The following is a 25,244-nucleotide window of genomic DNA, read 5'->3' as shown; positions in this document are numbered from 1 at the left end:
ACAGTATCCCAGCCACTGCCACACTCGCTGTGGCCAGGATGGGTCCAGGGCAGATGACATAACCCAGCTCAGGTAAGAGCTCAGAGTGATTTCTAGATTCACAGCTTCTCTCAAACCTGGTGATTTAACACAGTGCATGGCTGCAGATTAAAGCAGCTGGGTTGAAAAAAGATTTCTCTAAGCTTATGATGATTTTTTTTTATCAAGTGTGGTCTTGATGATGTGGAGTAATTAATGTAAGCTTGGACTCCCTTTCTATCATTTTGTTTGCATTTATGTTTATGCTAAGTTTACTCCCAGGCTGTAGAGGCCTTACATGTGTCAGAGTGATCTTCCTGGTTCTCTAGAACTGCTCTTTTTCTCTCACTAACCAGTAGATGAAGTTTTTTTTTTTCCATTTGCTTCCCGTTGCCACCCTCTTATCTCCCTCCACCCCCATGTGCGCACAGAGTGCCATGACCTCATCCTCTGTCCCGACTGGTTCTCCATTCTCCCAAAAGGCACGACCAAGGTGTGCAGCCTTGTCAAAAGGCAGGCACGGGGTCTGGATGAGGGTGCATGGGGTTGAGTGTACAGGTTACTATGGTCAAGGGCCCAGGCTCAAGCCTTCCGCTGCTACCTGCAAAGAGGGAGCATCGTTTACAGTAAAACAATGTTGCAGGTGTCTCTCTTTCCCTCCCTTTCAATCTATTTCCCACCCCTCTCAATTTTTCTCTGTCTTATTAGAACAAAAAAAAAAAGTCTGTCTTATGCCAGGCACAGTGGATCATGCAGGCACTGAGCCCCAGAGATAACCCTGGTGGAAATGCAAATACAAATAAATAAAAGAAGGCAGACACTCTTTCTTTTTTTGCAGTTGGACCATGAACAGCCACAAAAGGATGCTCTTCTGACAGATACTTCTTCCATTTTGTCCTCATCCCTCAAGTTTAAATGGAGGGTAATCTGCCTGTCATCCTTTTCATTGGTAATGCAGATAAAACATTCAAAATAATCCTCTTAAGATATCTGCCAGGACCCGGCAGTGCTAGCTCATTGAGTGCACACATACCATGCACAGGGACCGGCTTTGAACCTCTGGTAACTACTTGCAGGGTGTATGTGTATGTGGGGGGGGGGGCGGTTCACACACAGTGGCTCAGTACTGCAGGTGTCCCTCTTTCTCCCTCTCTCATCCTATTTCTCTCTGTCTCTATCATAGTTTTTAAACAAGGGAAAAAGAGTTGCCAGGAGTGGTGAATTCACCATGCAGGCACCAAGTCCCAATAATAACTCTGGTGGTAAGAAAAAAAGAGTAAAAAGATCTGCCATTGCATTAGCCACCCTGTCTGACATACAAAATAGAGAAGGAAAGTAGTCATTAAACAGTGCTAGAAGCAATCACAGCATGTGAAGGACATCGTGTCATCACTATATCAACACACTACATTCAAGTTATCAAGACACAGCCCCCTAACTTCCGGAACCATGCAGAGTGCAGCCCAAGGCCACTCCAGGAGAACATAGTTCTCTTGGGTGTCACACCTGGTATGCCTGGGTTCTAGGCGTGTGGTGTGTCTGGGTCTCTCTGGGGGCCCTTGGCATTTTTGAGAAGTATTTGAGAGAACTGAAATAGAATCAGATCAGGAAGGCTTGTAGGTACCAATTCCATCCCTGTCCCTGCTTTTGCTGGTGGCTTTCAGTCAGGCCAGAGAACATGTCTGCACTCTCGTTTTCCCTGCTGGCAGATGAGGACCACAGGATCTCTCTGTCAAATATCTCAACACCCGAATACACATGAGGAGTTACCAATACTGCACCATCTTGTTTCTGATGCCACAGTGAGTGGGTTAGTGCTAGTCCAGGCTGCTTGACCCTGGTTGATCTGCATATCAAGACATGTGACCTATTTTGTGGGATCGCTCCATTTTTTAATTATCTCTATTTTTATCAGAACACTGCTTAGTTCAGGCTTATGGTGGTGCTGGGGATTGAACCCCGGACCTCAGCGCCTCAGGCACTAATGACTTTTTGCAAGACCATTATGTTGTCTCCCCCAGCCTGCTCCCTTTCTTTCCATTCTTGGCAGATAATTCAGCTCTGGCTTTTCTGGGACACTTAAGGCCACTTTGAAGAGCTGAACTTGCTCACCTGTCTCCTTTCCCACCTCCGTATCTCCATCACAGTGAATGCCATTCAGCTGCAGTCAAAACGTGGGAGGCAGGGAGCAAGAAGCTTTTCCCCTTGTCCAGACTTAGGCATCTCTCCTGAGCCCTTGGCCCTGCCCTCCCCTCCCCCTTCCCATTCCATTTCCCAGCACTCCCACTACCCACCCCTTAGGTCTCCCAGTTTTCAAAGATGCCCACACTTTATTCTATTTTTAAAAAGCTCAAAAGAAAACCAATATGCCTTTGCTTGACCTTGCTGTCTCTTCTAGTCTATTTATTGTCTTCCCTGTGCAACAAAACATCTCAGTTTCCTCTCCCCACACTGCTCCTTAGTGTTGCCACCAAACCTCTTAAACAGGCACTGTTAAAATTGCATTCTCAGAGGTCACCAAGCTGTGCCCTGTGGCTGTGGTGGGGTAAGAGGGTTTTGCTTCAGCCTCCCTGTTTTCTGAGAGGCATCAGTTTCCTTCCCTCCATTTTTGGGGTGTTGCTGTTTAACCTTCAATGCATTTCCAGTTCTTATCTATTTACCTGCCTTCGAATTAAATTCCCCAAAGTTGTCTACTGACTTGTACTGTAGTTGAGAGCCTAAACTCTGACTTTAACCTGCTTGTGGTTGAATCCTAATTAAATGTGTCATCTTAGGCAAAGTCAGTGCCTCAGTTCCCTCTTTCTCAAATGGGGATTAAAGCAAGAGTCCTCTCCTTGGATTTGTCATAAAAATCTCATGAATTCATCTATGTAATTTCCACTCCAATGTTTATTACAGAGAAATACTCAACAACTGTTATATTATCTTAACAACAAACTTCTAGAACAAAGTTAGCTTTTCAGTTCTTTTAGAATTTACCATCTATGGTATCTACAGGGTTGGACAATAATTAGTTATTGTGTTGGGGAGATAGCATGATGGTTATGCAAAAGCCTTTCATGTTTGAGGCTCTGAGGACCCAGATTCAATCCCCAGTGCCACCATAAGCCAGAACTGAGCAGAGCTTGTGATCTGTCTCTGTATCTCTCTCTTCTGTCTCTGTCACTCATTAAAATAAATAAAATATCAAGAGAAAGTCTTTGAAAAGTAGTTATCAATGTGTGTGCTCAGAGAACCCAGGGAAAGTGTTATGATAGGGTGGGGACTCCCTTATTCTGTAAGTACTATTACAACAGGTATTTATTTATTTTACTTTACCCAATCTGTCCTTCCTACTGTTAAGCATTCCCACCTGTTCTTTCAGCGCCTACCGTGGTTGCTGAGTTGGAAGGGCCACCAACGGTTAAATCTCTAGATGTCTGGTGCACCAGTCAGTCACAATGAGGCTGCTTGGCCGGAACGCGGTGTCCCGTCCTCTCCAGGATGGGGAGGAAGCCGGGCCGCTGCGGGTGTGGGAGGCTGCCAGGTGCCGTGCGCTGAGCGATGCCGCCATCTAGCGGCCACACGGGGGACGGCGCTCGGCAGAACCCTTGCAATTTGGTGCTGGACAAGAAAGAGCCTCAGAATTGCTGTCCCTTCTTTAGAAAGTGTGGGTGAGACTGGGCATGGAGGAGGAAGAATTCGGCAAGAGGAGGACGCAAAGCGAGAGGGAGGACGAAACCCTCAGCACGGGCTGGGGAAGTGCCGGGCACAAGTGATGCTTGTGCACAACTGCAATACCCTTGTCGATTTCAAGGGCGATTCCCTGCCCCACCCCCATATTATCTAAACTTTGATTTTTTTTTTTTTAACTCCAGGGATTCTCACTTTCTAAGACAGTGCCTAACTGTGTTCTTGATCATCCCCTGCTTCACCTTCTCATTTCTCTTCTCTGTTAGGAACTCAAGGCTGGGGAAACTGAAAGGAGTCATCCCACCTGGCTGTTGCTCCAGCCCCCACGTGCCACACCGCACCACGTGACCGCCACCCTTCAGGTAAGGTTCCCCGCAGGCTGGGCCAGGCCTGACTGCAGACTGAAACTGCGGGGCCTCTGGGGCTCCGCAACCCGGTCTGGGACGTCACTTGCCGATCTCCTTAGGAAAACCGGAAGTGGGTCACTAAGATTCTGAAGCCAATTAAGATTTCTTCTCACCAGCAATCTCAGTCCAGTCTGAATCAGTCTGTCTGCCAGCCACAGATGGTCCTTAGATCGTTATCCTAGGTCACCAGAGAGCTCTGGGGTGGCAGGTGCTGAGGGATTGCAACAGAGTGGAATCCTTACCTGGATACCTCCAGGGCCCTCTCTGTCAGTGGGGTGTGGGCCTAGCTCTTAGCGCTGGAAAGTGCTACACTTGGACCCTCAAACTCCCCTCCTCCACTACTACATTTGACACTGGATGGGCTTTCTACATTCCTCAAGCCTCAGTTCCCCCTTCTCTAAAATACGATAATTAAAACTTACCTCTCAGGCAGGGAGACAGGAGAGCTAGCATTATGATTATATGATTTTTGCATCTGAGGTTCTAGCCCCAGGTTCAATCCCCAGCAGCACTATCAGCCTGGGCTGTGCAGGGTTCTGGTCTCTCTCTATCTTTCTCATTAAAAATAAATAAAATCTTTAAAACAAACAATAAACTTCTCAAGATGATGCTGTAGATTTAATAAAACGTTGGAAAGAGCTCACAGGAGAGATCATCTGTATTTCAAAAAAATTTTTTCCACTTAGATCTTCCCAATCTTTAAGGGGGAATTATGGGCTTTTCTTTGAAAATGAATCTGCTAGTTGGTGTATTTTGAGCTGTCTTTCTTACAAGGCCCAGGGAGATTACTTCATCTTTGAGTTCCGTTTCTTTCCAATGCAGTGAGAATGTAAAGACAACTAGAAAGACAGGTGTAAGGTGACTGACGGCAGAGTCATTCCAACTGTAATGACTAACTTGAGTTACGAAGACCGCTTCCAAACTTGTGTCCAGTTATGGTGGTTTTCAAAGCACACTCCTGGTGATGAATCTTCTCAAACTCACTTTCATAGAAACAGCCTGTTTTCCTTTACCAGTTTCTGGAACATTTAATTACATTTCACAATTACAGCGAGTTCTTGGGAGAGATGAGATTTGAAAACCTGTGAGGTAAACTTGATTATAGTTTTTCCTCTCTCTCTTTTTAACTTTGTTCTGGGAATAATTTTTTAAAAATGTAAATAATCTAGTTTGTCACCAAGGTTATCATCCCTGTGGTGTAGTCCGTGCCTGCATGGTGCCAGTGTCGCCAGTAGCCATTTTCCCCCTTCTTCTTTCTCTTTTGATGGAGGGTGAGAGACAGAGAGAGATAGAGAGGGAAAGAGAGAAAGAGAGACACATCTGCATCACTGACCCACCATTCCTGAAGAATCTGCCTTGTAAGTGGGGAGTGGGGACTTGAACCTGGGTCCTTATTTATGATGATGTATGAGTTCTACTGGGTGAGCCCTCATTGGGGATGATCTTAAAGTCTTTGCCACACTGCTAAGTCATTTCTGAGGGGGGGAGGGGCTGAAGAACCATTCCACCAACCATGGAGCATTTTTTGATGCTGTCCATGGTGCTCCCGTGTGGTGCTGGGGATATAACCCAGGGCCTCACACATGCCAGGTATGTTTTACCACTTCCTGGGCCATTAGATCACACTTTGCATTTTTGTCATGAGGTTCTGGGGAAGTAGGGCAGAATCTGACAGAAGAAGCAGAGCCTGTTTGTCTCTGTAACCACACACTGAACCCTCCACATTGACATTCAGTTTTCCTACCCCTCGCCCTGCTGTGACACCCACCCTCCCTGGTCCTGGATGCTGACTGTGTCATTGGGAAGTGGCAAGGCTGTGTGCTTGGCTTCTGAAGCCTGGGGGAGCTGTCTTGCATGGCTGGAGCCTTTGGCTGCTGTGGGAATCTTGTGAAAGAAACCAAGCAGAAAGCACAGGGAGGAGGCAGGGAGGAGGACTTGCTTTTCTTCCAGCAGAAAGAAGCTTCAAGAATAGCTTCCTGAATGCCTGGGAACAGAGATGCCAGATGGCCTATGACTGGGCCTGTGAGTTCCTGTGTGAGTGGCCCTCACTTGAAGGAGCTTTGCTTCTTTTAAGCTCTGTGTACCCTTCAGCTCTGGCAGGCCCCTTCGGTTGTGAGCCTGGACTTTTAATTTTTTTATTAGTGATTAAATAATGATTTATAAGACTGCAAGATAACAGGGGTATAGTTCCCACAACCATAGTTCTGTGTCCTATCCCCTCCACTGGAAACTTCCCTATTCTTTATTCTTTATTATTATTATTATTAGTAGTAGTAGTAGTAGTAGTAGTAGTAATTTAATAATGATTGACATGATTGTGGGATAAGAGAGGTACAATTTCACACAGTTTTCACCACCAGAGTTCTGTGTTCCATCCTCTCCATTGGAAGCTTCCCTATTTTTTATCCCTTTGGAAGTAGGGACCAAAATTCTTTATGGGGTGCAAAAGGTGGGAGAGTTCTGGCTTTTGTAATCGCGTCTCCACTGGACATAGGCATTGACAAGCTGAACCATATTCCCAACCTGTTTCTATCTTTCCCTAGTGGGGTTGGACTCTGTGGAAGTAGGTTTCCAGGACACCTTGGTGAAGTCCTCTGCCTAGGGAAGTCAGGTTGGCATTAAGGTAGCTTCTGCAACTTGGTGGCTGAAGGTGGTAAGATATAAAGCAGGACAAAAATGTTTAATAAACAGTAACCCAAAAGTAGGAATAGAGCAGATGAAATTATGGGTCTTTGGATGGGAATAAACTAGGGAGTCTACTTTAGGTATGTTCCAGAGGACCCATGACTTTAGTAGTTTTTGTCTGAATTTGATAGCTAACATGCAGACGAACTAAAAATATTGTCTGGGAAGATGGTGTCAGAGATAAGAGTAGGACTAGACAGGTGGATTAGGGGAGAGAGTAGCTCCCAAACATGAGGGAAGTATATAAATACAATTAACTGCTTACTCCATCGGTCTGACCTAGGGCCTATATAAATTTATATTTTGCACAGGAGCCTGTGTAACCTCTTGAGTCCCTGTCAGTCTGAAATCACAGTCCATGGCCACAGCTGGGAACATTCTAGGCTGCAGTTATTTCAGGACCAGTCTTCCTCAAGTGGCAGAGTAGGTTGACCCAGACTCCCTTCAGAGAGTGGGGCAGTTTCTACCATGGCTGCTTTATAGCGAGGGCAAGGTCCTAGAGAGGCCCACAAGAAGGCTTACAATGATGTTCTTGTTGGAAGTGACCAGTGATGGTGGAAAGAGGGATCAGGTAGAGGCCTAGACCCATATTATCTATATGGGAATCTAAGGATTCCCTGACTGGAGGCCCAGATGAAGGGGTGGTCTGGTAGTGACCAAAAAGGCCATCATTAAAGTGAGCCAGTCTCTTGCCCTTACCCAGCTTTTGTGGTTCTTTCTTTATCTGTCAAGGTTAGACTTTCTCCCAGTTGTTAAATCAGTGAGTGACACCTGTTGTATCTAAGCCAATATTGGGTTTATAGGGTTTGGCCTCAAGTTATGGAGGGAATAGACCCAGAGTTTAAGTGGGATTAAGTTAACTATAAGTTTTACGGCGTTTTACTTGTTTGATGATTATAATAGAGTTTGTCACAGAGGACAATAACTGTCCTTTAGTTGATATATATACTTTTGTAAGTATATCTCTTGGCCAGTTGTATACAATATTTCTTCTAAAGATTAACAAGGGAGTGACATTGATACTGTTGCTGTCAGAAGAAATTAGGGTTTATCTTTTACTTACTTTCTTTTCTGTAGTTAATTGAGTAAAGTGATTGAGGGAAGTGAAGTAGGGGGTAGGAGAGGAGGGTGTCTAGGCCCAAGTAGTAAATATTTGATTAGACACTTTAATGTCTTCTTTAGGTCCTTGTACTTGCTTGCTGAGCTTACTAATTCTCAGTCTAATCATAACAGACTATTGAGCGCTTTGGCTTTGAGGTATGTAGTTCCGGATACGTGTGCACATGCGCCCCGTCCCTTAGGCCCTCGTCTGTATCTAGGGTCTGTAACTTTGTTAGGGAGTTTGACATCTGAAATGGAACTAGGGAGTCCTGTGTTAGGAATGGTATCTCTAGATTACTGGAGCTGGAGGGCTGACGTCTCAGGCTTGACATCTCTGGATACAGTCTGAAATGGAGTGTGGTGTGGCGGCACTGATTGCATCAGTTTAGTCGATGTCAGCAGAGGCAGTATCACGGGGTAGGGGATTGAGAGAAGCATCATGAATTACAAGCAAAGTCCTAGAAGTTCCAGGACTGGAAGGAATACGGATTTTTTTTTTTTAAACCAGAGCACTGATTAGCTCTGGCTTATGGTGGTGTGGGGGACTGAACCTGGGACTTCGAAGCCTCAGGCATGAGAGTCTCTTTGCATAACCATTATGCTACCTACCCCTGCCCAGAAATATGGATTTAAACCCTAGGAGTGACAAGCTATCGGGAAACACCAGGTTGTATGCAGAAATCTCCCCCGACGCACACAGTACAAAACAACACCTAAGCATCACCACCACGCCACCACCATCATCACTATGATTTTTGCCTCATGTGAAAATTTTCAACTGTTTTTATTTTTTTGCTATTTGCTAGAGACAGAGCAATTGAGAGGAAAGGGGAGATAAGGAGGAAAAAAGAGAGACACCTATAGCATTGACTCACCACTTGAGAAGCTTCCCCCCTGCATGTGGGGAGTAGGGGGTTTGAACCTGGGTTCAAGTATGCATGATAATGTGTGTGATCAATTGAGTGCACTACTGCCTGACTCCTTGCAGTGTGAAATTTTATTTTATTTTCTATTATTTTTATTTGTGATTAATAGTGGGTTACAAGATTATAAGATTATAGTCTTATAGCTCCACACCCACCACCAAAGTTTTGTGTCCTTACTCTCCCACCTCCCGAAGATAACCACCATACAAGTCTTAGAAACAATTTGGGAGCCAGTTGGTGGCTCACCTGGTTCAGCACATATGTTACAGTGTGCAAGGACCCAGGTTCAAGCCCCCTGTTCCTACTTGCAGGTGGTGAATCAGTGCTACAGGTGTCGCTCTGTGTCTCTCCTCTCTCTCTTCCTTCCTCTCAATTTCTGGCTACCTATATATAATAAATATATAAAGATAAAACTTTTTTTTTCCTCCTCCAGGGTTATTGCTGGGCTCTGTGCCTGCACCATGAATCCACTGCTCCTGGAGGCCATTTTTTTTCCCCTTTTGTTGCCCTTGTTGTAGCTTCGTTGTGGTTATTATTATTGCCCTTGTTGACGCAATTCGTTGTTGGATAGGACAGAGAGAAATGGAGAGAGGAGGGGAAGACAGAGAAGAGGAGAGAAAGATAGACACCTGCAGACCTGCTTCACCGCCTGTGAAGTGACTCCCCTGCAGGTGGGGAGCCAGGGGCTCGAATCGGAATCCTTACGCCGGTCCCTGCGCTTTGCGCCACATGCGCTTAACCCACTGCGCCACCGCCCGACCCCCAGATAAAACATTTTTTTAAAAAAGAGTTTGCTGGGGGCTGGGTGGTAGCGCAGCAGGTTAAATGCAAGTGGTACAAAGCCTAAGGGCCGGCGGCTTAAGGATCCCGGTTCAAGCCCTCAGCTCCCTACCTGCAGGGGCGGGGGTGGGGGTTGCTAAGCAAGTGGTGAAGCAGGTCAACAGGTATCTATCTTTCTCTCCTCCTCTCTGTCTTCCCCTCCTCTCTCGATTTCTCTCTGTCCTATCTCACAACAACAGCTATGACAATAACAATAACAACTACAACAAGCACAACAAGGACAACAAAATGGGAAAAATGGCCTCCAGGAGCAGTGGATTCATAGTGCAGGCACTGAGCCCCAGTGATAACCATGAAGGCAAAAAAAAAAAAAAAAAAGTTTGCTTACTTCTGGTATTTTTGTTCATTTTTTTTTTTTTGCAAGTTCATACGTATCAGTTCTCTAGAGTCCACATATGAGTGAAATCATCTGGTAGGTATTTTCATCTCTTTATTTATTTTGTTAAGTTCCATCCATTTTGTCACAAAGGACACAGTATCCTCTTTTCTGATTGCAGAGTAGTATTCCGTAGAGTACATAGCCCATAATTTCTTCTTCTTCTTTTTTTTTTTTTTTGCCTCCAGGGTTATCACTAGGGCTTGGTGTCTGCACCACGAATCCACCACTCCTGGAGGCCATTTTTTTTGCAGGTGGCACAAAGCTCAAGGACCGTGTAAGGATCCTGGTTCGAGCCCCCGGCTCCCCACCTGCAGGGGAGTCGCTTTATAAGCGGTGAAGCAGGTCTGCAGGTGTCTATCTTTCTCTCCACCTCTCTGTCTTCCCCTCCTCTCTCCATTTCTCTCTGTCCTATCCAACAATGAACGACATCAACAACAACAACAACAACAACAACAATAAAATACAACAAGGGCAACAAATAAATAATTTAAAAAATAGAGACAGAGAGAAATTGAGAGAAAAGAGGAGAATAGAAAGAGAGGGAAAGAGAAACACCTGTAGCGCTGCCTCACTGCTCCTGAAGCTTCTCCTCACATATGGGGGTGGGGGCATGAACCCCCATGGCAACATGTACATGGCAGCATGTGCATTCTACTGGATGCACCACTGCCCAGCCCCAAGATAAATAAATAAATCTTAAGACACACACACACACACCACTGCAGGATGTTTTCTACCCCAAATTATGAAAGTCTTTGTGTCCCAGAATCTGCATTGTATCTTTCTGGTGATTCAGACAGGTGAGAGAGATGTAGTATTCTCCTGCCTTTCTGGTTCTTTCAGCTGGAAGACAGTTAAATTGCCATAAGACCCAATACTCGGAGAAAAACTAATTTAATTTTGTACTTTGGGAGAATTCATGCAGATGTGAGAGGTCCAAAGACACTCAGGCAAAAATTTATAAAAATGCCTTTGTGGTCTGAGAAGAAGGGAGAGGGGTCTGGGACTCCAAAGGGAGAAAGGAAGCTCACAGGAGGGTGAGACCGGCAAGTGCTGGGGAAACTAAGTGTTGATCAAGACACTGACAGACCATGAACACAGAGAGGAGCTGGGAGGAACGATGAGCCTTGCAGACCTCCCCAGGCACCCAGAGTTGGTCCAGCTTGTGGGGCAGCTGTCCCAGTAGCCTGCTCTCTGGATCTGGCTCTCTGTCTCCATTACTTCTGGCAGTTCAGGGAGAGATAAAGGAAAGCCTGCTGGAACCAGAAGATGGCTAATGGGTAGAGCAGACGTCTTAGCAAGAGTGAGGCTCGGGGCTCAATCTCCAGCACTGCTCTGGAACATCATGGATAGTGCTGGAGAATCCCTGGGTGGTGGAGAGGTGCTTGGGTATCTCTCCCACCATTTCTCAAAAACAGAAGCTAAAAAGTAGGCCAGGATGGTGTCTCAGTGGTATCATGCAGATGAGGTTCTATGCCCATTCCCAGGCACTGCATTATGCACAAACAGAATCCTAACTGCCCTCAGCTCTCGGCAATCTATCTGCCCAAAGTGGGGGGTTTGGGGACATCCCTATTCTGCTCCCTGACAGAGAGAGGAAGGCTGTAGAATAGAATGGGGAGCATGGAACAGCTCTTCACCCCCCCATGTGACTTCTCTTTCTCTACCCCAAGAGGGCAGATTCCCAAGGATGAGGCTTTGCAGAACGCTCCTGGTTCACATGCTGGTTCTGATGCTTTGGTTTTAGTTCCATGGACCAGGCGGAGAGAAACCCAGGCCAGCCCCTCTCCATTCCGTCCTCCCAGGGCAAGAAGAAAAGGACATCAATGGCATCATTCCTCTCCAAGGTCTGTCACTGAATTTGATGAACAGATGTCCATTCCTGGCAGCCTCTTTATGACATGGATGCTTCTTGGCCTGTGTTTACTCCTCTAAGGTTCTTCCTTCTGAAAAAAAACTGGTGGCAGTCTTCCTTTCTTTCTTTCTTTCTTTCTTCTTCTTCTTATTGGATAGAGGGTAAAAGACAGAGATGGAAGAGAAAAAGAGGAGAGAGAGAGATTAGAGGAAGAGGCATATGCAGAACTTCCCCACCACTCTGCCTGCAGGTAGGCTGAGGGGCTTGAACCTGGGTCTTTGTGCGTGGACAGCATGTATACTCGATGAGGTGGGACTGGGATACAGCATTTTTTGTAGCCCTTTCACATTGCATAAGGATTCTAATTTCTCAACATTCTTACCAACACTTACTATTTTTGTTGCTATTACTAAATATCATTTTTGAATTGTTTTATTGGGGAAATGATGATTTTTAAGAGTTATTGTCTCATGGATACATTTTTTCCTCTTTCCAAGGTGGTAGTTCTTTAAACACAGGGAGTTGTTTCTGGGACAAGCAAGAAGATAAGTGGGAAGGACTTCACCTAGTTGCTCACTTCACTAACACATATAGTGGCAATTAAGAATGATGAAGTCACCTTTTCTACCTCATCTTGAATGGAGCTTGAAGTGATCATGTTAAGTGAGATAAGTGAAGAAGAGTGAATACAGGATAATCTCATTTATAGGCAGAACTAAAGAAACAAGAACAGAAAGGGGAAACACAAAGTAAGACTAGGACTGGTTTGGTGTATTACACCAAAGCAAAGGACTCTGGGGAAGGAGGGCAGGGGAAGCGGAAGGGGAGGGTGGACTCTGAGATTCTGGTACATGACGACAGAAACGTCCTTAAGCTGGTAGTGAGAGTGTTTTGTTATGGGGAGATAAGAAGTTGTGCCCATGTGTCAACAACTGTACTGTGAACCACTAAAGTAAAAAAGAAACTTGAAAAAAAAAAAGTGACTAGGAACACACAGTGAGACTTGGTGACTACCAGGTGTATGGAAGCAGTCCTTACCCTTCTCTGTCTGCTAAGGATGGGGGAAGGCGGTTTTTCCTGGATCTTGTCAGGATCTTGCTTGTCGTGGTTCTGACTTGGGTACATATCGCCATACCCTGTGGTGCCCAGGACATCAGGGCTTATGATGGAGAACCCATCTCTTGTTTTGCAGTTAGAAGACCTTGAACCTTGATACACAGGTTTCTGCATGCTCTGGAATGCATTCTTTATTTCTTTTTTTTTTAATTTTTAATATTTATTTATATTTATTTTTCCCTTTTTGTTGCTCTTGTTGTTTTCTATTGTTGTAGATGTCGTTGTTGTTAGATAGGACAGAGAGAAATGGAGAGAGGAGGGGAAGACAGAGACGGGGAGGAGAAAGATAGACACCTGCTGACCTGCTTCACTGCCTGTGAAGCGACTCCCCTGCAGGTGAGGAGCCGGGGGCTGGAACCAGGATCCTTACGCCGATCCTTGCACTTTGCGCTACGTGTACTTAACCTACTGCACTACCGCCGACTGCCGGATTGCATTATTCTGTATTTCTTTCTTTTTTTATTATTTTTTTAATTTTTTATTTAAGAAAGGATTAATGAACAAAACCATAAGGTAGGAGGGGTACAACTCCACACAATTCCCACCACCCAATCTCCATATCCCACCCTCTCCCCTGATAGCATTCCCATTCTCTAGCCCTCTGGGAGCATGGACCCAGGGTCATTGAGGGTTGCAGAAGGTAGAAGGTCTGGCTTCTGTAATTGCTTCCCCGCTGAACATGGGCGTTGGTTGACTGGTCGGTCCATACTCCCAGTCTGCCTCTCTCTTTCCCTAGTAAGGTGTGTCTCTGGGGAAGCCTTCTGTATTTCTTTACCTTTTTTTTTTTTAAGATGGAGACTGAGAAGGAGAGAGAGAGACAGAGAGAGATACAGAGAGAGACAGAGAGAGACAGAGAGAGAAAGAGAGAGACTACAGACCAAAGCTTCCTTCAATGCAGTGGGGGCTGGGCTCAAACTTGGGTCATGTACATGGCAAAGCTAAGAGTATGCGTCCTGGATGGGGTGTCCTTTGGGAGATGTGCTTTGCCCCCCTGTCAAATGCAGCTGAGAGGTTGAGTAAGATGGTACTGAGCCCTGACCTTTGGATTGAGCCATTGGGCTGGACTGGGGCAGATGTTCCCCCTTCCACCTGGTGACACTACATCTATCTGACCCTTCTTCCAATGTCGCATGTAGTTCTCACTCACCTCTTCTGCCCCTCATTCCCTCTTTAAGGACCCTTGGGTCACTGTGGTCTCACTTTAACTATACCTTAACAAACTGAGCACTTTATTTATTTTAATATATTTTATTTATTCTCTTTGGGTGGAGACAGAAATTGAGAGAGAAGGGTTGATAAAAAGGGAGAAAGAGAGATACTTGCAACACTGCTTAATCACTCATGAAGCTTTTCCCCTGGGTATTTGAGCCCAGGTCCTTATATATTGTAACATATGCACTCTACTGGGTGTACTGCCACCTGGCCCTAAATTGAAATTGTTCCCTTAAGTTTTGAGAGCAGCTCAAGCAAACAGTTGAATCTAAGGAGGAGGACATGGGAACCTCCAGTTTGTAGCCAAGGCAGGCAGAACTTGTAAGAAACTTGGCTACTTGCTTCTCGAAGTTGGGATCAAAAGTAGGAGCACAGACCTTCACTTGCGGGAGTGGAGTGTCAGAATTAGGTTAAAGTGTGGACTGGGACAACAGACACCAACATCACTGCAGACAATGTCAGAGAGAAGAGGACAGGAGTTGAAGAAGACATGTTCAGACTTGTCTCTCAAAGTGCTTAGCAACAAAGAAGAACAGAAAAATGGGGAACAGCTGGAGGAGGCAGAGCTGTCCAGGAAGCCCTTTGCTTTGAGACAGGAAGGTAACAGCAGACCCAGGACCGGGGAAAGAGTGCCTGTTCTTAGCTCATGTCAACTTTGAAAGTCCCTCTCTTCTCCAGCTTGTCCAACTACATCTGCCCAACAGGAGCTGTCTCCACAGTTCCTCAAACTCACCTCCACACCAGCCTTGAGTTACTTTTCTTTCTTTCTTTTTTAATATTTATTTATTCCCTTTTGTTGCCCTTGTTTTTTTATTGTTGTAGTTACTGATGTCATCATTGTTGGATAGGACAGAGAGAAATGGAGAGAGGAGAGGGGGGGGAGGAGGGGGGGGGGAGGAAGACAGACACCTGCAGACCTGCTTCACTGCTTGTGAAGCGACTCCCCTGCAGGTGGGGGCGGGGAGCCGGGGGCTCGACCCACAGTCCTTATGCCGGTCCTTGCGCTTTGCGCCACCTGCACTTAACCTGCTGCGCTGCCGCCCGACTCCCGAGTTATTTTTCCTCACTCATTATCCCCTTTCTTCCTTCCCTCCTCCCTCCCTTCCATCCTTCTTTCCTTCCTTCTCTCGTCTTTCTCTTCTTTCTCTCATTTTCCTTTATCCCTTCTCTCTCCCCTTTCGCCCTCCCTTTTTTCTTTGTTTGTATTTTCCTTCTACATTATGTATATTTAATATTTCCAATTAAAATCAGGTTTGTTCTTTTTAAGAGGAAGATGGGGTGAGAATGAGCCGGAAGCTCATGACTGGGGTGGGGGTGCTTCTGGGAATACCCCCTCAAACTCAATATTTTTTCACTCACTTCGCAGGTTTCCTGGAAACTGAGGTTCCAGAAGCGGGAACCTATGAAGAATGCATTCTTGCTCTTGGCAGAGAGAGCCCAAGACCCCAGTGCTAGGAAGCGGCACATGGCAATGAGGGGGCTGGGGACCCTGGCCTGTGAGAGCCCCGACAAGGTAGGGAAAGGATCGGGAATCCCCAGGAGTGGGAGTCACACTCTAGCTTTCTCATTCTGTGTAGCTGTTCTCCACAGCACAGCTGCTTGATGCAACCCACACCCAGATTCTGGAAGTTTCCAGGGGCAGCACTCTGGGTGTGGCTGAGCTGGGTCCCTGCTCAGAGTCTGGGCTGTATTCCAGCCATGCCCCTTCTGGAATCTTGGGATATGCTTCTGACAGAGGAGCTGGTGAAGAATTCAATTCCTTCCAGGGGAGAATCCAGTGGTCCCCGCATCTTGCTAGTGAGCTGTCTGGGTTCCTAGAGACCACTCTTACAGTGTCCTAGCTGACTGTTTCAAGGCCACTGAGGGGGTGCCATCCACACCTGCCAGCTGAGACAGAGATCTAGATAATGGAAGTGCCCACTGGAATGACTCTGTTCACCATTTCCATGCTCAAAAGTTAGGGACAGGCCAGCCGTGCCTCTCAGAGCAGGAGACTGTCTGAGGCAGTGGCTCCCTTAGGAACCATCTTAGGGTCACCACACTCCGCTCCCAAGAAACAGCTGCCAGCAGGATTCACATGTAGCTGGGTATCACTTATTTTGATGAACATTTAAAGTTTATTAGTGAATTAATATTGATATACAAAATTATAAGGTAACAGGGAGATAATTCTACACTGTTCCCTCCACCAGCGTTCTTTTTTTTTAATATTTATTTTATTTACTTATTCCCTTTTGTTGCCCTTGTTTTTTATTGTTATAGTTATTATTGTTGTTGTCGTTGTTGGATAGGACAGAGAGAAATGGAGAGAGGAGGGGAAGACAGAGAGGAGGAGAGAAAGACAGACACCTGCTTCACCGCCTGTGAAGAGACTCCCCTGCAGGTGGGGAGCCGGGGTTCGAACCGGGATCCTTACGCCGGTCCTTGTGCTTTGCGCCACCTGCGCTTAACCCGCTGCGCTACAGCCCGACTCCCTCCACCAGCGTTCTATATCCCCATTCCCTTCACTGAAAGCTACAGTAGTTCTCCTAAGGTTGCAGAGAGGGGTTGAATGTTATTTCTATAACTGTCTATATTTGTATACATTTCCCCCTTTATAGTTCCGCCTTATCTTCCTTTTTAAAAATTTTAAAAATTTATTTGGATAGAGATAGAAATCCAGAGGGAAATGTGGAGATAGGAGAGGGAGAGAGACAGAGAGACACCTGCAGCTGTGCTTCGCCACTAGTGAAGGTGGGGACTGGGGGCTTGAACCTGGATCCTCGTGCATTGTAACATGTGCCTTCAACCAGCTGTGTCACCACCTGGCCCCTATCCTTTCTAAGTCACACCTACATCTATTGCTACTTCTGAATGTCTGTCCTTCCTTCCTTTCTTCCTCTCTTTCTTTTTTCTTCTTCTCTGTCCAGTCTTGATGGAGTTGGAGTTCAGAGCCCTCTAGTCATCTTCCCCTATCATTTATTCCCCCATTGGAAGTATGAACCACAAAATTTGGGTGGAGGGTACGCAAGGTGGAAGGTGTAGCTTCAGTAATTGTTTCTCTGCTGGACATGGGTAGGTCAATCCATACCCCCAGCCTGTTGAACTTCTTTTCTAAGGATGTTCTCCTGCTTGGTAAACGATGTTTCCTCCCGCCTCTTCCTTTAGCATCAGTCAACTTCAGTGACCATGTCATCTCACCCCTTATAAAGGTGTCCAGTTTGACCCTGGTCTATAGATCATCCAGTCTCTGGCTGCCACTGTCCCTAAGCTTCCACTCAGACCCATCTGCCCACGGCCACCTTCTAGATCATTCTTTCTATTCTCTCAACACTGAGTCTATTTCATCTTCTTCTCTGGTCAATAGATCACTCTTTCTGTTATCCTCCTAATCTGGAGTTGACTCTTAGGTTAGGTGAGTAGACACATTCATGTTTGAATAAATATGAATAATAATAAACTGTTGTGACAGATCTGGGAGAAAGTCATGGTCTGTAATGAAAGTTCTAGGTTATTGGGCGATTGGCTGTGAAGTTGCTTGTCAAAACACATGGAGAAATTCATGTGTGACTAATGCCATTTTAAACCTTGGCAACAGCTGAGAAAGTATAAGAAACTTGTTCTTGACCTGCTGGTACATGGGCTGTATGACCCCATGAGTTCTGAAGTCATCCACGAGAGCATGAAGACTCTGTCCATCATCCTGAACAAGATCCAGGGGAAAGGCCTGGGCTCCTTCTTCATCGACATCACTCTCCAGACCAGAACTCTGTTGGATGATGTGAGTGAAATAATTCAGAAGTCCGGGTTATTGGAATCCAAATTGGGATTAGACACTCGAGCCTGGTGGCAAGAAGATTACTGAGTTCAGCTGGTAGAGAGCAAGCCTTACCATGTGGAGCCCTGGTCCACACCATTCTATAATTGGTAATGAGTAAAAGAAGAGTATTTACTCTTTGTTCACACCACACAGGGTCTCACATGTCTTGTTTTTTTGTGTGTGACTCTGGGGAAAGAGAAAGAGACAGGGAGAGAAGAAGAAGAGAAAGAGGAAATGTGATAGATTGCGGGGGGGAGAAGAGGAGAGACACTAGATCTCTGTTTTTTCCTCCACCAGCCATGAAGTTCTCATGTGGAGGTGTTCCCATGTGGTGCTGGGGATTGTACCCATAATTGCACATGAATGCTACCAATGAGTCACCTCCCCAGTCCATTTTGATGTTACATTTTGAGATAAGAGAGTTGAAGAGAAAGAGAGAGAGAGAGAAGAGGCACCAAAGCACCATTCCACCACCCATGGAACTCTACTTATGTCTACGCTGGGTGCTTTCATGTGATTCTGGGGATCAAACCCAGGGCTGCACACATGCAAGGCAGGTGATCTACTCACTGAGCCATCCCTCCTGCCCCTAGGGATCTGAGAGACTAATGTAGCAGTGGGGGTCACAGAAGACAAAAGAGTATAGAATTCCATCACTACCTCAAGGAGTTTTACTGTAACAGGGAAGTGAATATATGTACTCAAAATGATGATATAACAGTTCCCATGTTATCTTATAACTGATGAATCTTATAAATGATAACAACATTTGGTGAGCCCTTGCTGGCTGCTGGACACAATGCAGGTGTGCTAGATTATCTCACAGAGTCTTCACAATGACGCTGTGAGGTAGGTGCTATTATTTCATCTTATGAGTGAACCAAGAGACAGAAAGGCTTAGGTGACTTGCTCAAGGTTCACAGGGCCAGAAAGTGAATACAAAGTCAGATCCTCTAAGTGCAGGGCCTGTCTCTTAACAACCAGGTGACAAGACCAGCTAGCTGAAAGTGCACTGATAATGTTTACTTGGAAACTAGGAAGGCTCTGAGATTCCTTCCTTCCAGGCTAACCAGTTAGCTTGCATTGACTATAGGATTAACTAGAGGATGCTTTGACAGTAGCCAGTCACACCCTTCCCTCCCCCCCCCCCCACACACACACACAGAGAGAGAGAGAGGATTCCTGCAGAACATGAAGTGGGCCTTTTATTTATTCACAGAACATCTTGTATCTTGAGTCTCCTACCTCTAGCCCCAGGGAGTATCCTCTGCACAGGAGACAGAAACGTTGACTTTGTGGGGCTTGGAGCTCACAGGGGGAGTGGCTGGCATAGACTCCCGCTCAGCCTTGGTTCTGGATTCAATCCAGTCCTCTCCAGGGAGGGGAGAGGACGGACCCTCTTCACCTCAGAGAGTGAGCAGGTGTCTTGGGGGATGTCTCTAACTCTCTTAAGGGACAGTATCATTAGTTCTAGGACTCGTCTGCCACTCATTTAATCATTTAGACCTGTTTGCTAGTATGTTTTTGATCAGAAAATCCCAGCCATGTCAAACCTCATGGGAGATTCTTTTTCTGACAATTTACCTCTCTTTTGCAACACTCCTCATTGCTCACCCCTTGCCAGGGTCACTGGTGTATAAGTTCCTCTTAGATGATGCCTCAAATCTTGGGAGAGGGGCAGGTACCCACCTTACACCTCATAGCCTCAGGGCAATACTTTGGACAGAGTCAGGTCTCCAGAAATGTTAGGTGAATTGAGTCTCTCCCCCCCCCCCACCTCTCTCCTAGCAGAACAGTGAGGAAAATCTAGCAGTGAAACTACTTCTATATGTGTCCCATGTGCAACAAATAGTTTTGAAATAATATGTCATAAATGACCTATGTTCACCTCTTGCCCCTGGGGGAAGGATCACCCAGCCCTGCTCCTTCAGGCTCATCTGGAGCTGGACAGGAACAGGAAACAAAGAACCTCAAACAAGAGTCAGGACACTGGGTTACAACCCTCGTTCTGTTAGCTGATGGTACTACTGGCACAAACATTACTGAGATATTCCATACCTTGGTCTTCTCACCTGGGAGGGAGATACTTAGAGTAAAGCTCACTTTAAAGAGGAAGGAAGAACTGACCCATAGACATACATTCAGGGACAACTGGCCAGTAGACTAGAGTGGCAGGTGTTGTAAGGGTGTCAGGATTGACATATAACTTTTGACTGCAGATAACACAGAGCTGCCGGGCTAGCGTCGCAGGCGGGAGAGAGGATCCAGGAACCAAGTTCGTGGTGGTAGCAATACAAGTCTTTATTCCGGCGGGTGCCCCTGAGTCGGCGTGAGCACAGCGGGTTAAGCTACTTGGTGCCAAACCACAATGGCCGCCTCCCGCTCTGCACGCCAGCCCTTCTCCAGGTTGGGATGTGGGAGAGAAAAAGAGAGAAGAGGAAGAGCAGAGGGGGAGAGGGGAAGAGAGACCAGAAATGGAAGTGGCTTTACAATACCATAAGTGGGAGGGGCAATGGAAATGGAAGAACCTCCCTAGCAACCACCATTGCTAGGGATCCAGCTGGCGGGAATTAGTAATACCCTGAGGGGGATAACGTGGTGGGGAGGAGACCTTTAGTCATTTGTAAGACAAAGCAGAAGATTGGTATGTAAATAATAATACTTGCATGGAAATATGGTGGTTGTGGGCCCTGCCAATGTCAGCCACATCTGCACAATTTCCCAACACAGAGCCACAGGAAAGAGAGGGCCTAGCTAAAATGCACAGAAAATAAGCAGAGGAATGAACGAGTCTGTAACGCCCCCCCACCCATACTCCAAGAGTGAACATTCCTTTCTTTCTGGATTGACAATAGACTGATAGAGCAACCAAAGAGCCTAGTAGTGGTGGAGGTTGCTGCCCTGTGGTGAAAAAAACATGTGAAAGGACAATGTGATCTGGACTTCTCTCTTTCTTCTGGGTTTTCTGGAGGGATACACAATCTCATAGCCATTATTTTCTGGGAGGAGAGAAGAACTTGGTGGCAGGTAGAGAGTCTTACAGATCGAACTTACTTAAAAAGCAAGATTTATTTAATTTGATAAGGCAGAGAGAAATTGAAAGGGGACAGGGAGAGAAAAAGAGACACCACTTGTGAAGCTTCACCATTTGTGCAGGGGGAGACTGGGAGTTTGAACCCAGGCCCTTGCACATGGTAAGGTGTGTGCTCAGCCAGCTGTGCCATCACTGGGCCCTGAGAGTTACTTTTTTTAAAATAAAGATTTTATTTATTAATTAATGAGAAAGATAGGAAGAGAGGGTAAGAACTGGACATCACTCTGGTACGTGTGCTGCCGGGGATCAAACTCAGGACCTCTCGCTTGAGAGTCAGTGCTTTGTCCACTGAGTCACCTCCTGGACCACAGCAACTTTTTTTTAAGGGAGATTATTTTGAATTTTGAACCATATAAATGAACCCTTGTTCTGAAACATTAAATAATGAAAAACAACCAGCCCCTGGGAATCAGGTGGGCTAGTGGCCCAGTGGGTAGAGCACATTCCCTGAATGTGTGAGGTCCCAGGCTTGATCCATGGTGTGATGTGACCAAGTGATGCTCTGGTCTGCCTCTCTTCTATCTTATAAAATAACTAAATATAAAACAAAATCTGGGAGTAGCACTAGTGATGCTTTCCCCACCTCAAGTTCAGTTCTCCTGTCTGTTGGAGCAAAGGATCATGGGACTGGGGGTCAGCTAGGCCCCTGTGTCTCCATGTTCACCAGCTTAATGCTTTAGTGGATTTGGGGGCCCACCCTGTTCCCCGCAGCAGAAGGCAGGGTCTTTGATGTTTTCTGCTGCCCCTGCCTTTGGAGAGTGACCTGGGTTGTGGCTTTGTTGCCCCGGGGCATCCACAGGAGAACGACAGCCTGAGATACTCAGCCTTCGTCTTGTTCGGGCAGCTGGCTGCCTTCGCTGGGCGGAAATGGAAGAAGTTTTTCACCAGGCAGGTGAAGCAGACACAGGATTCCCTCCTTATCCACTTGCAGGACAGGAACCCCCAGGTGGCCAAGGTAAGGCTGTGACTTTGCGACCAACCACATGACCCCTGTGCCCACCCTAGAGAGAGGCCTGTGGATTGAGATGCCACATGCTCAGTTCCTGACACTTCAGTGCTGCCCACTCAGCCACACAGCAGCCAGTTCAGAAAGGGGGACTCCTCAACATCGAATGGTTCCTGGAACAAAACTTTATTTTAGGGGACTGGTGAGATAGCTCACCTGACAGGTTACCTGTGTACTCATGTAGGTCCCCCTGGTGTGAGGCCCTGTATACCACAGGGCTATCCAGCTGCACTTGGGAGGCTTCAGTGCTGTGGCACTTCCTAATCTCATCTAATCTAGTCTAGTCTGATCTAATCTAGTCTAAAAAATATTGGCCCAAATAGATGAAGCTCCAGACAATGTTATTTTTCTTTTAAAAATTGTATTTATTTAGTTAGTTAGGATAGAGACAAAGAAATTGAGAGGCAAGGAGGAGATAGAGAGGAATAGACACATGCAGCACTGCTTTACTGCTCATGAAGCTGCCTCTCTGCAGGTAGAGACTAGGGGCTTGAACCCAGGTCTTTGTGCACTGTAGCATGCACACTCTACTGGGTGTGCCACCCAGTAAACGTTATAAACATTATTTTTCATTTGCTCCTGCTATATCTGCTCAGTCCCAGCACCTGCCATTGCTAAGTAAATTCAGGTTAATGGAGGGTGGGGGCAGAGCTCCACACAGAGAGTATTCATTTATGCTAATTAGCTTTCAGCATGACACTGCAGGACTGGCCCTCCAGCCATGGCTTCTCAATTTCAGGTGAAGCTTTTGTTTACTTCTTGGAGCAAATGTGACCCAACAGGGTTGGCTGGGTCATCCTCAGGTCAGCCTTGAAGTGGGGCTGGGTGATTGTTTTAAAATCACTGTAAGCTGAGGGCTGTAACACACCACTCTTCTTTAATTTAGTGTATGTGACAGAGGAAGAAGGGTGGAGGAAGGGAAAAAAACGGAGCAAGATTGAGCTAAGGAACTCACAGCTAGAGAACTCAGCAGTATTTTTGATGGCGGAGTAACAAGTGTTGTGGTCAACTATGAAGCAATGTCCTCCTCACCTGCCTGAAATTATACACACGGTCATTTAACAGACCCTTTAGGGTTCCAATTTCCAAACTTCCAGGAAGTTACTATCAGACTCTCAATAGCCTTGAGACTAAGGGTTGGCTGCATTCTCCTGGGATAACCTGGTTATAAAACACCTTGATAATATTCTTTCTTTTTAAAAATGTATTTATTCTTTCTTTTTAAAAATGTATACATCTATTTGGTAGAGGCAGAGAGAATTTGAGATTGAAGTGGGAGATAGAGAAACAGCTGAAGCATTGCTTCACTGCTTGTGAAGCTTTCCCCCTGCAGGTAGGAGCCCAGGGCTTGAACCCTGGTCCTTACACATTGTAACAATGTGTGCTCTCCTGAGTGTGCCGCCACTTGACCCCAGTCTTGATATTTTTTCATGATGCCGTGGTGACATTCTTTTTCTCAGGCTTGCAAGACAACATTTAGAGCCTGTTCCCCCTACTTGATACAAAGGAAGGAATACAGCTTCCAGAGTGAAGATGAGCCGAGGAATCCGAAGCTCTGTAGGCAGCTGGTGAGTGAGCAAAGGTGGAGAGACAACCCTCCCAGGGCCCCTGCCCTCCCGGTGTTTGGGAGTTCCCTTCCATAAAACAACTCTTGGCCAAGTACATTTCAATTGTAATTGGTCCCTAAATGCAAGGCAATGACAAAAGCACCTGGAGGATTATGCACAGGACACATTGGCTGTGGCTGTTTAGATCCTCAGTGGAGAGCAGGCCACCCTGCCGCCATCACTGGCCATCAAGACGGCTTGTTCTCGTGCTTGGTAATCAACAACCGTCTTCTCTTTCCACGGTCAAGGGACCTGACTGAATCTTCCCTCATGTGTACCTTTGCTAATTTCTTTCAGAGCCATTATCATCCAGAGCTCCTGCAGTTCTTCTATGCAAATAAAATTCTGTAAACTCAGAGCAGCAGGAATGGTTCCACGTGAGCACAGCCCAAAGGGCCAAGAACCCTCCTCTTGCAACACTCCGGCTGCTTCTGCTTGCCTCTTGGGATTGATACAGAAATGGGGGTATTGGGGAGCGATGGATGGTACAAGTAATACTGCAAAAGTGTATACTTATAACCAAAGTTAATTCTAAAGTGCTTTCACAGATTTCATCCCCTACCCCTACAAATTACATGTAAGGTACATAGTGTATCTCAAGTAGATAGACACTTAGTGTTTATTGCTTTCCCCTTCATCTCTCTCTCACTTTTTATTTTTAATTTCAGAGGCTTAGGAGAATAACTGTTGCCTTAAGTAGTTTTAAAAGTTTTAGAAGTCTGCTATTGATACTTTTCTATTTGCTATTGATATACTTTTTTTTTTGGCAAGACTGAGTTAAACTTAGCAGAGGTGCCATAAAGGTGGTTTGGAGAGGTTCAGCAGTTGAAGACTATTCCAAACAAGAATCAACAAAGAGAAAAATAAAATTCATAAATCACAGGTTGAAAGCGCTCAGGCTAATGATGAGTCTGTGGAATGACAGTAGTAAGTAATGTTAGTGATAGTGTTTATAATTCACTGGGCACTGTCTAAGAGTTTTGCATGTACTGTGCAATACTGGCAAGAAAATAAACAGATCTCTATAAGATATACATTGTTGTATCTTCATTTTGTAGATTAGCAAACTGGGGCACAGGGGAATTAAGCTAAATAACTAATCCAAGATGGTCAGTGAATCATGGAGCCAGGATTCAAACCCATTTAACCTGAGCTCTTCCTTCCTTCCTTCCTTCCTTCCTTCCTTCCTTCCTTCCTTCCTTCCTTCTTTCCTTCCTTTTCCTTCCTTCCTACCTCCCTTCCTTCCTTTCCCTTATTGCCATCAGAGTTATTGGGGGGCTTGGTGCCTGCACAATGAACCCACCACTTCTGGTTGCCATTTTTTCCTCTTTCCTCCTTTTTTTATTTGACAAAATAGAAAGAAATTGAGCTGGAAGGGGGAGATGAAGAGAGGGGAAGACACCTGTAGCAGTGCTTCACCAATCATGAAGCTTCCCCCTCTCAGGTGGAGACGGGAGGGGGGGCTTGAACCTGTGCCCTTGTGCATGGTAACATGTGCACTCAACTTGCTGCACTACTACCCTGGCC

At 45.9% G+C, this 25,244-nt stretch overlaps 1 protein-coding gene across 4 annotated transcripts; it reads left to right on the top strand.

Annotated features, from left to right (window-relative positions):
* Positions 1 to 24,749, top strand: MRO (maestro). Of its 4 annotated transcripts, none has more exons than XM_060173887.1 (8): positions 1 to 72; positions 3,957 to 4,052; positions 11,776 to 11,875; positions 15,578 to 15,724; positions 17,789 to 17,971; positions 21,904 to 22,059; positions 23,571 to 23,678; positions 23,805 to 24,749. In XM_060173887.1, the coding sequence occupies exons 3-8, from the start codon at positions 11,780 to 11,782 to the stop codon at positions 24,066 to 24,068; spliced, it is 954 nt and encodes a 317-aa protein (XP_060029870.1). In that variant the 5' UTR covers positions 1 to 72; positions 3,957 to 4,052; positions 11,776 to 11,779; the 3' UTR covers positions 24,069 to 24,749. The 4 variants fall into 4 exon arrangements, with proteins under 4 accessions (XP_060029870.1, XP_060029871.1, XP_060029872.1 ...); XM_060173888.1 differs by lacking the exon at positions 1 to 72 and adding an exon at positions 3,600 to 3,671; XM_007515912.3 differs by lacking the exon at positions 1 to 72 and having other exon boundaries at positions 3,681 to 4,052; positions 24,015 to 24,747.
* The last annotated feature ends 495 nt before the right edge of the window (positions 24,750 to 25,244 follow it).

Source organism: Erinaceus europaeus, chromosome 15 (genome assembly GCF_950295315.1).
Source record: "Erinaceus europaeus chromosome 15, mEriEur2.1, whole genome shotgun sequence".
In the NCBI taxonomy this organism is placed as follows: Eukaryota; Metazoa; Chordata; class Mammalia; order Eulipotyphla; family Erinaceidae; genus Erinaceus; species Erinaceus europaeus.
Note: the sequence above shows the minus strand (reverse complement) of the source record. Positions and strands in the feature narration are given on the sequence as shown.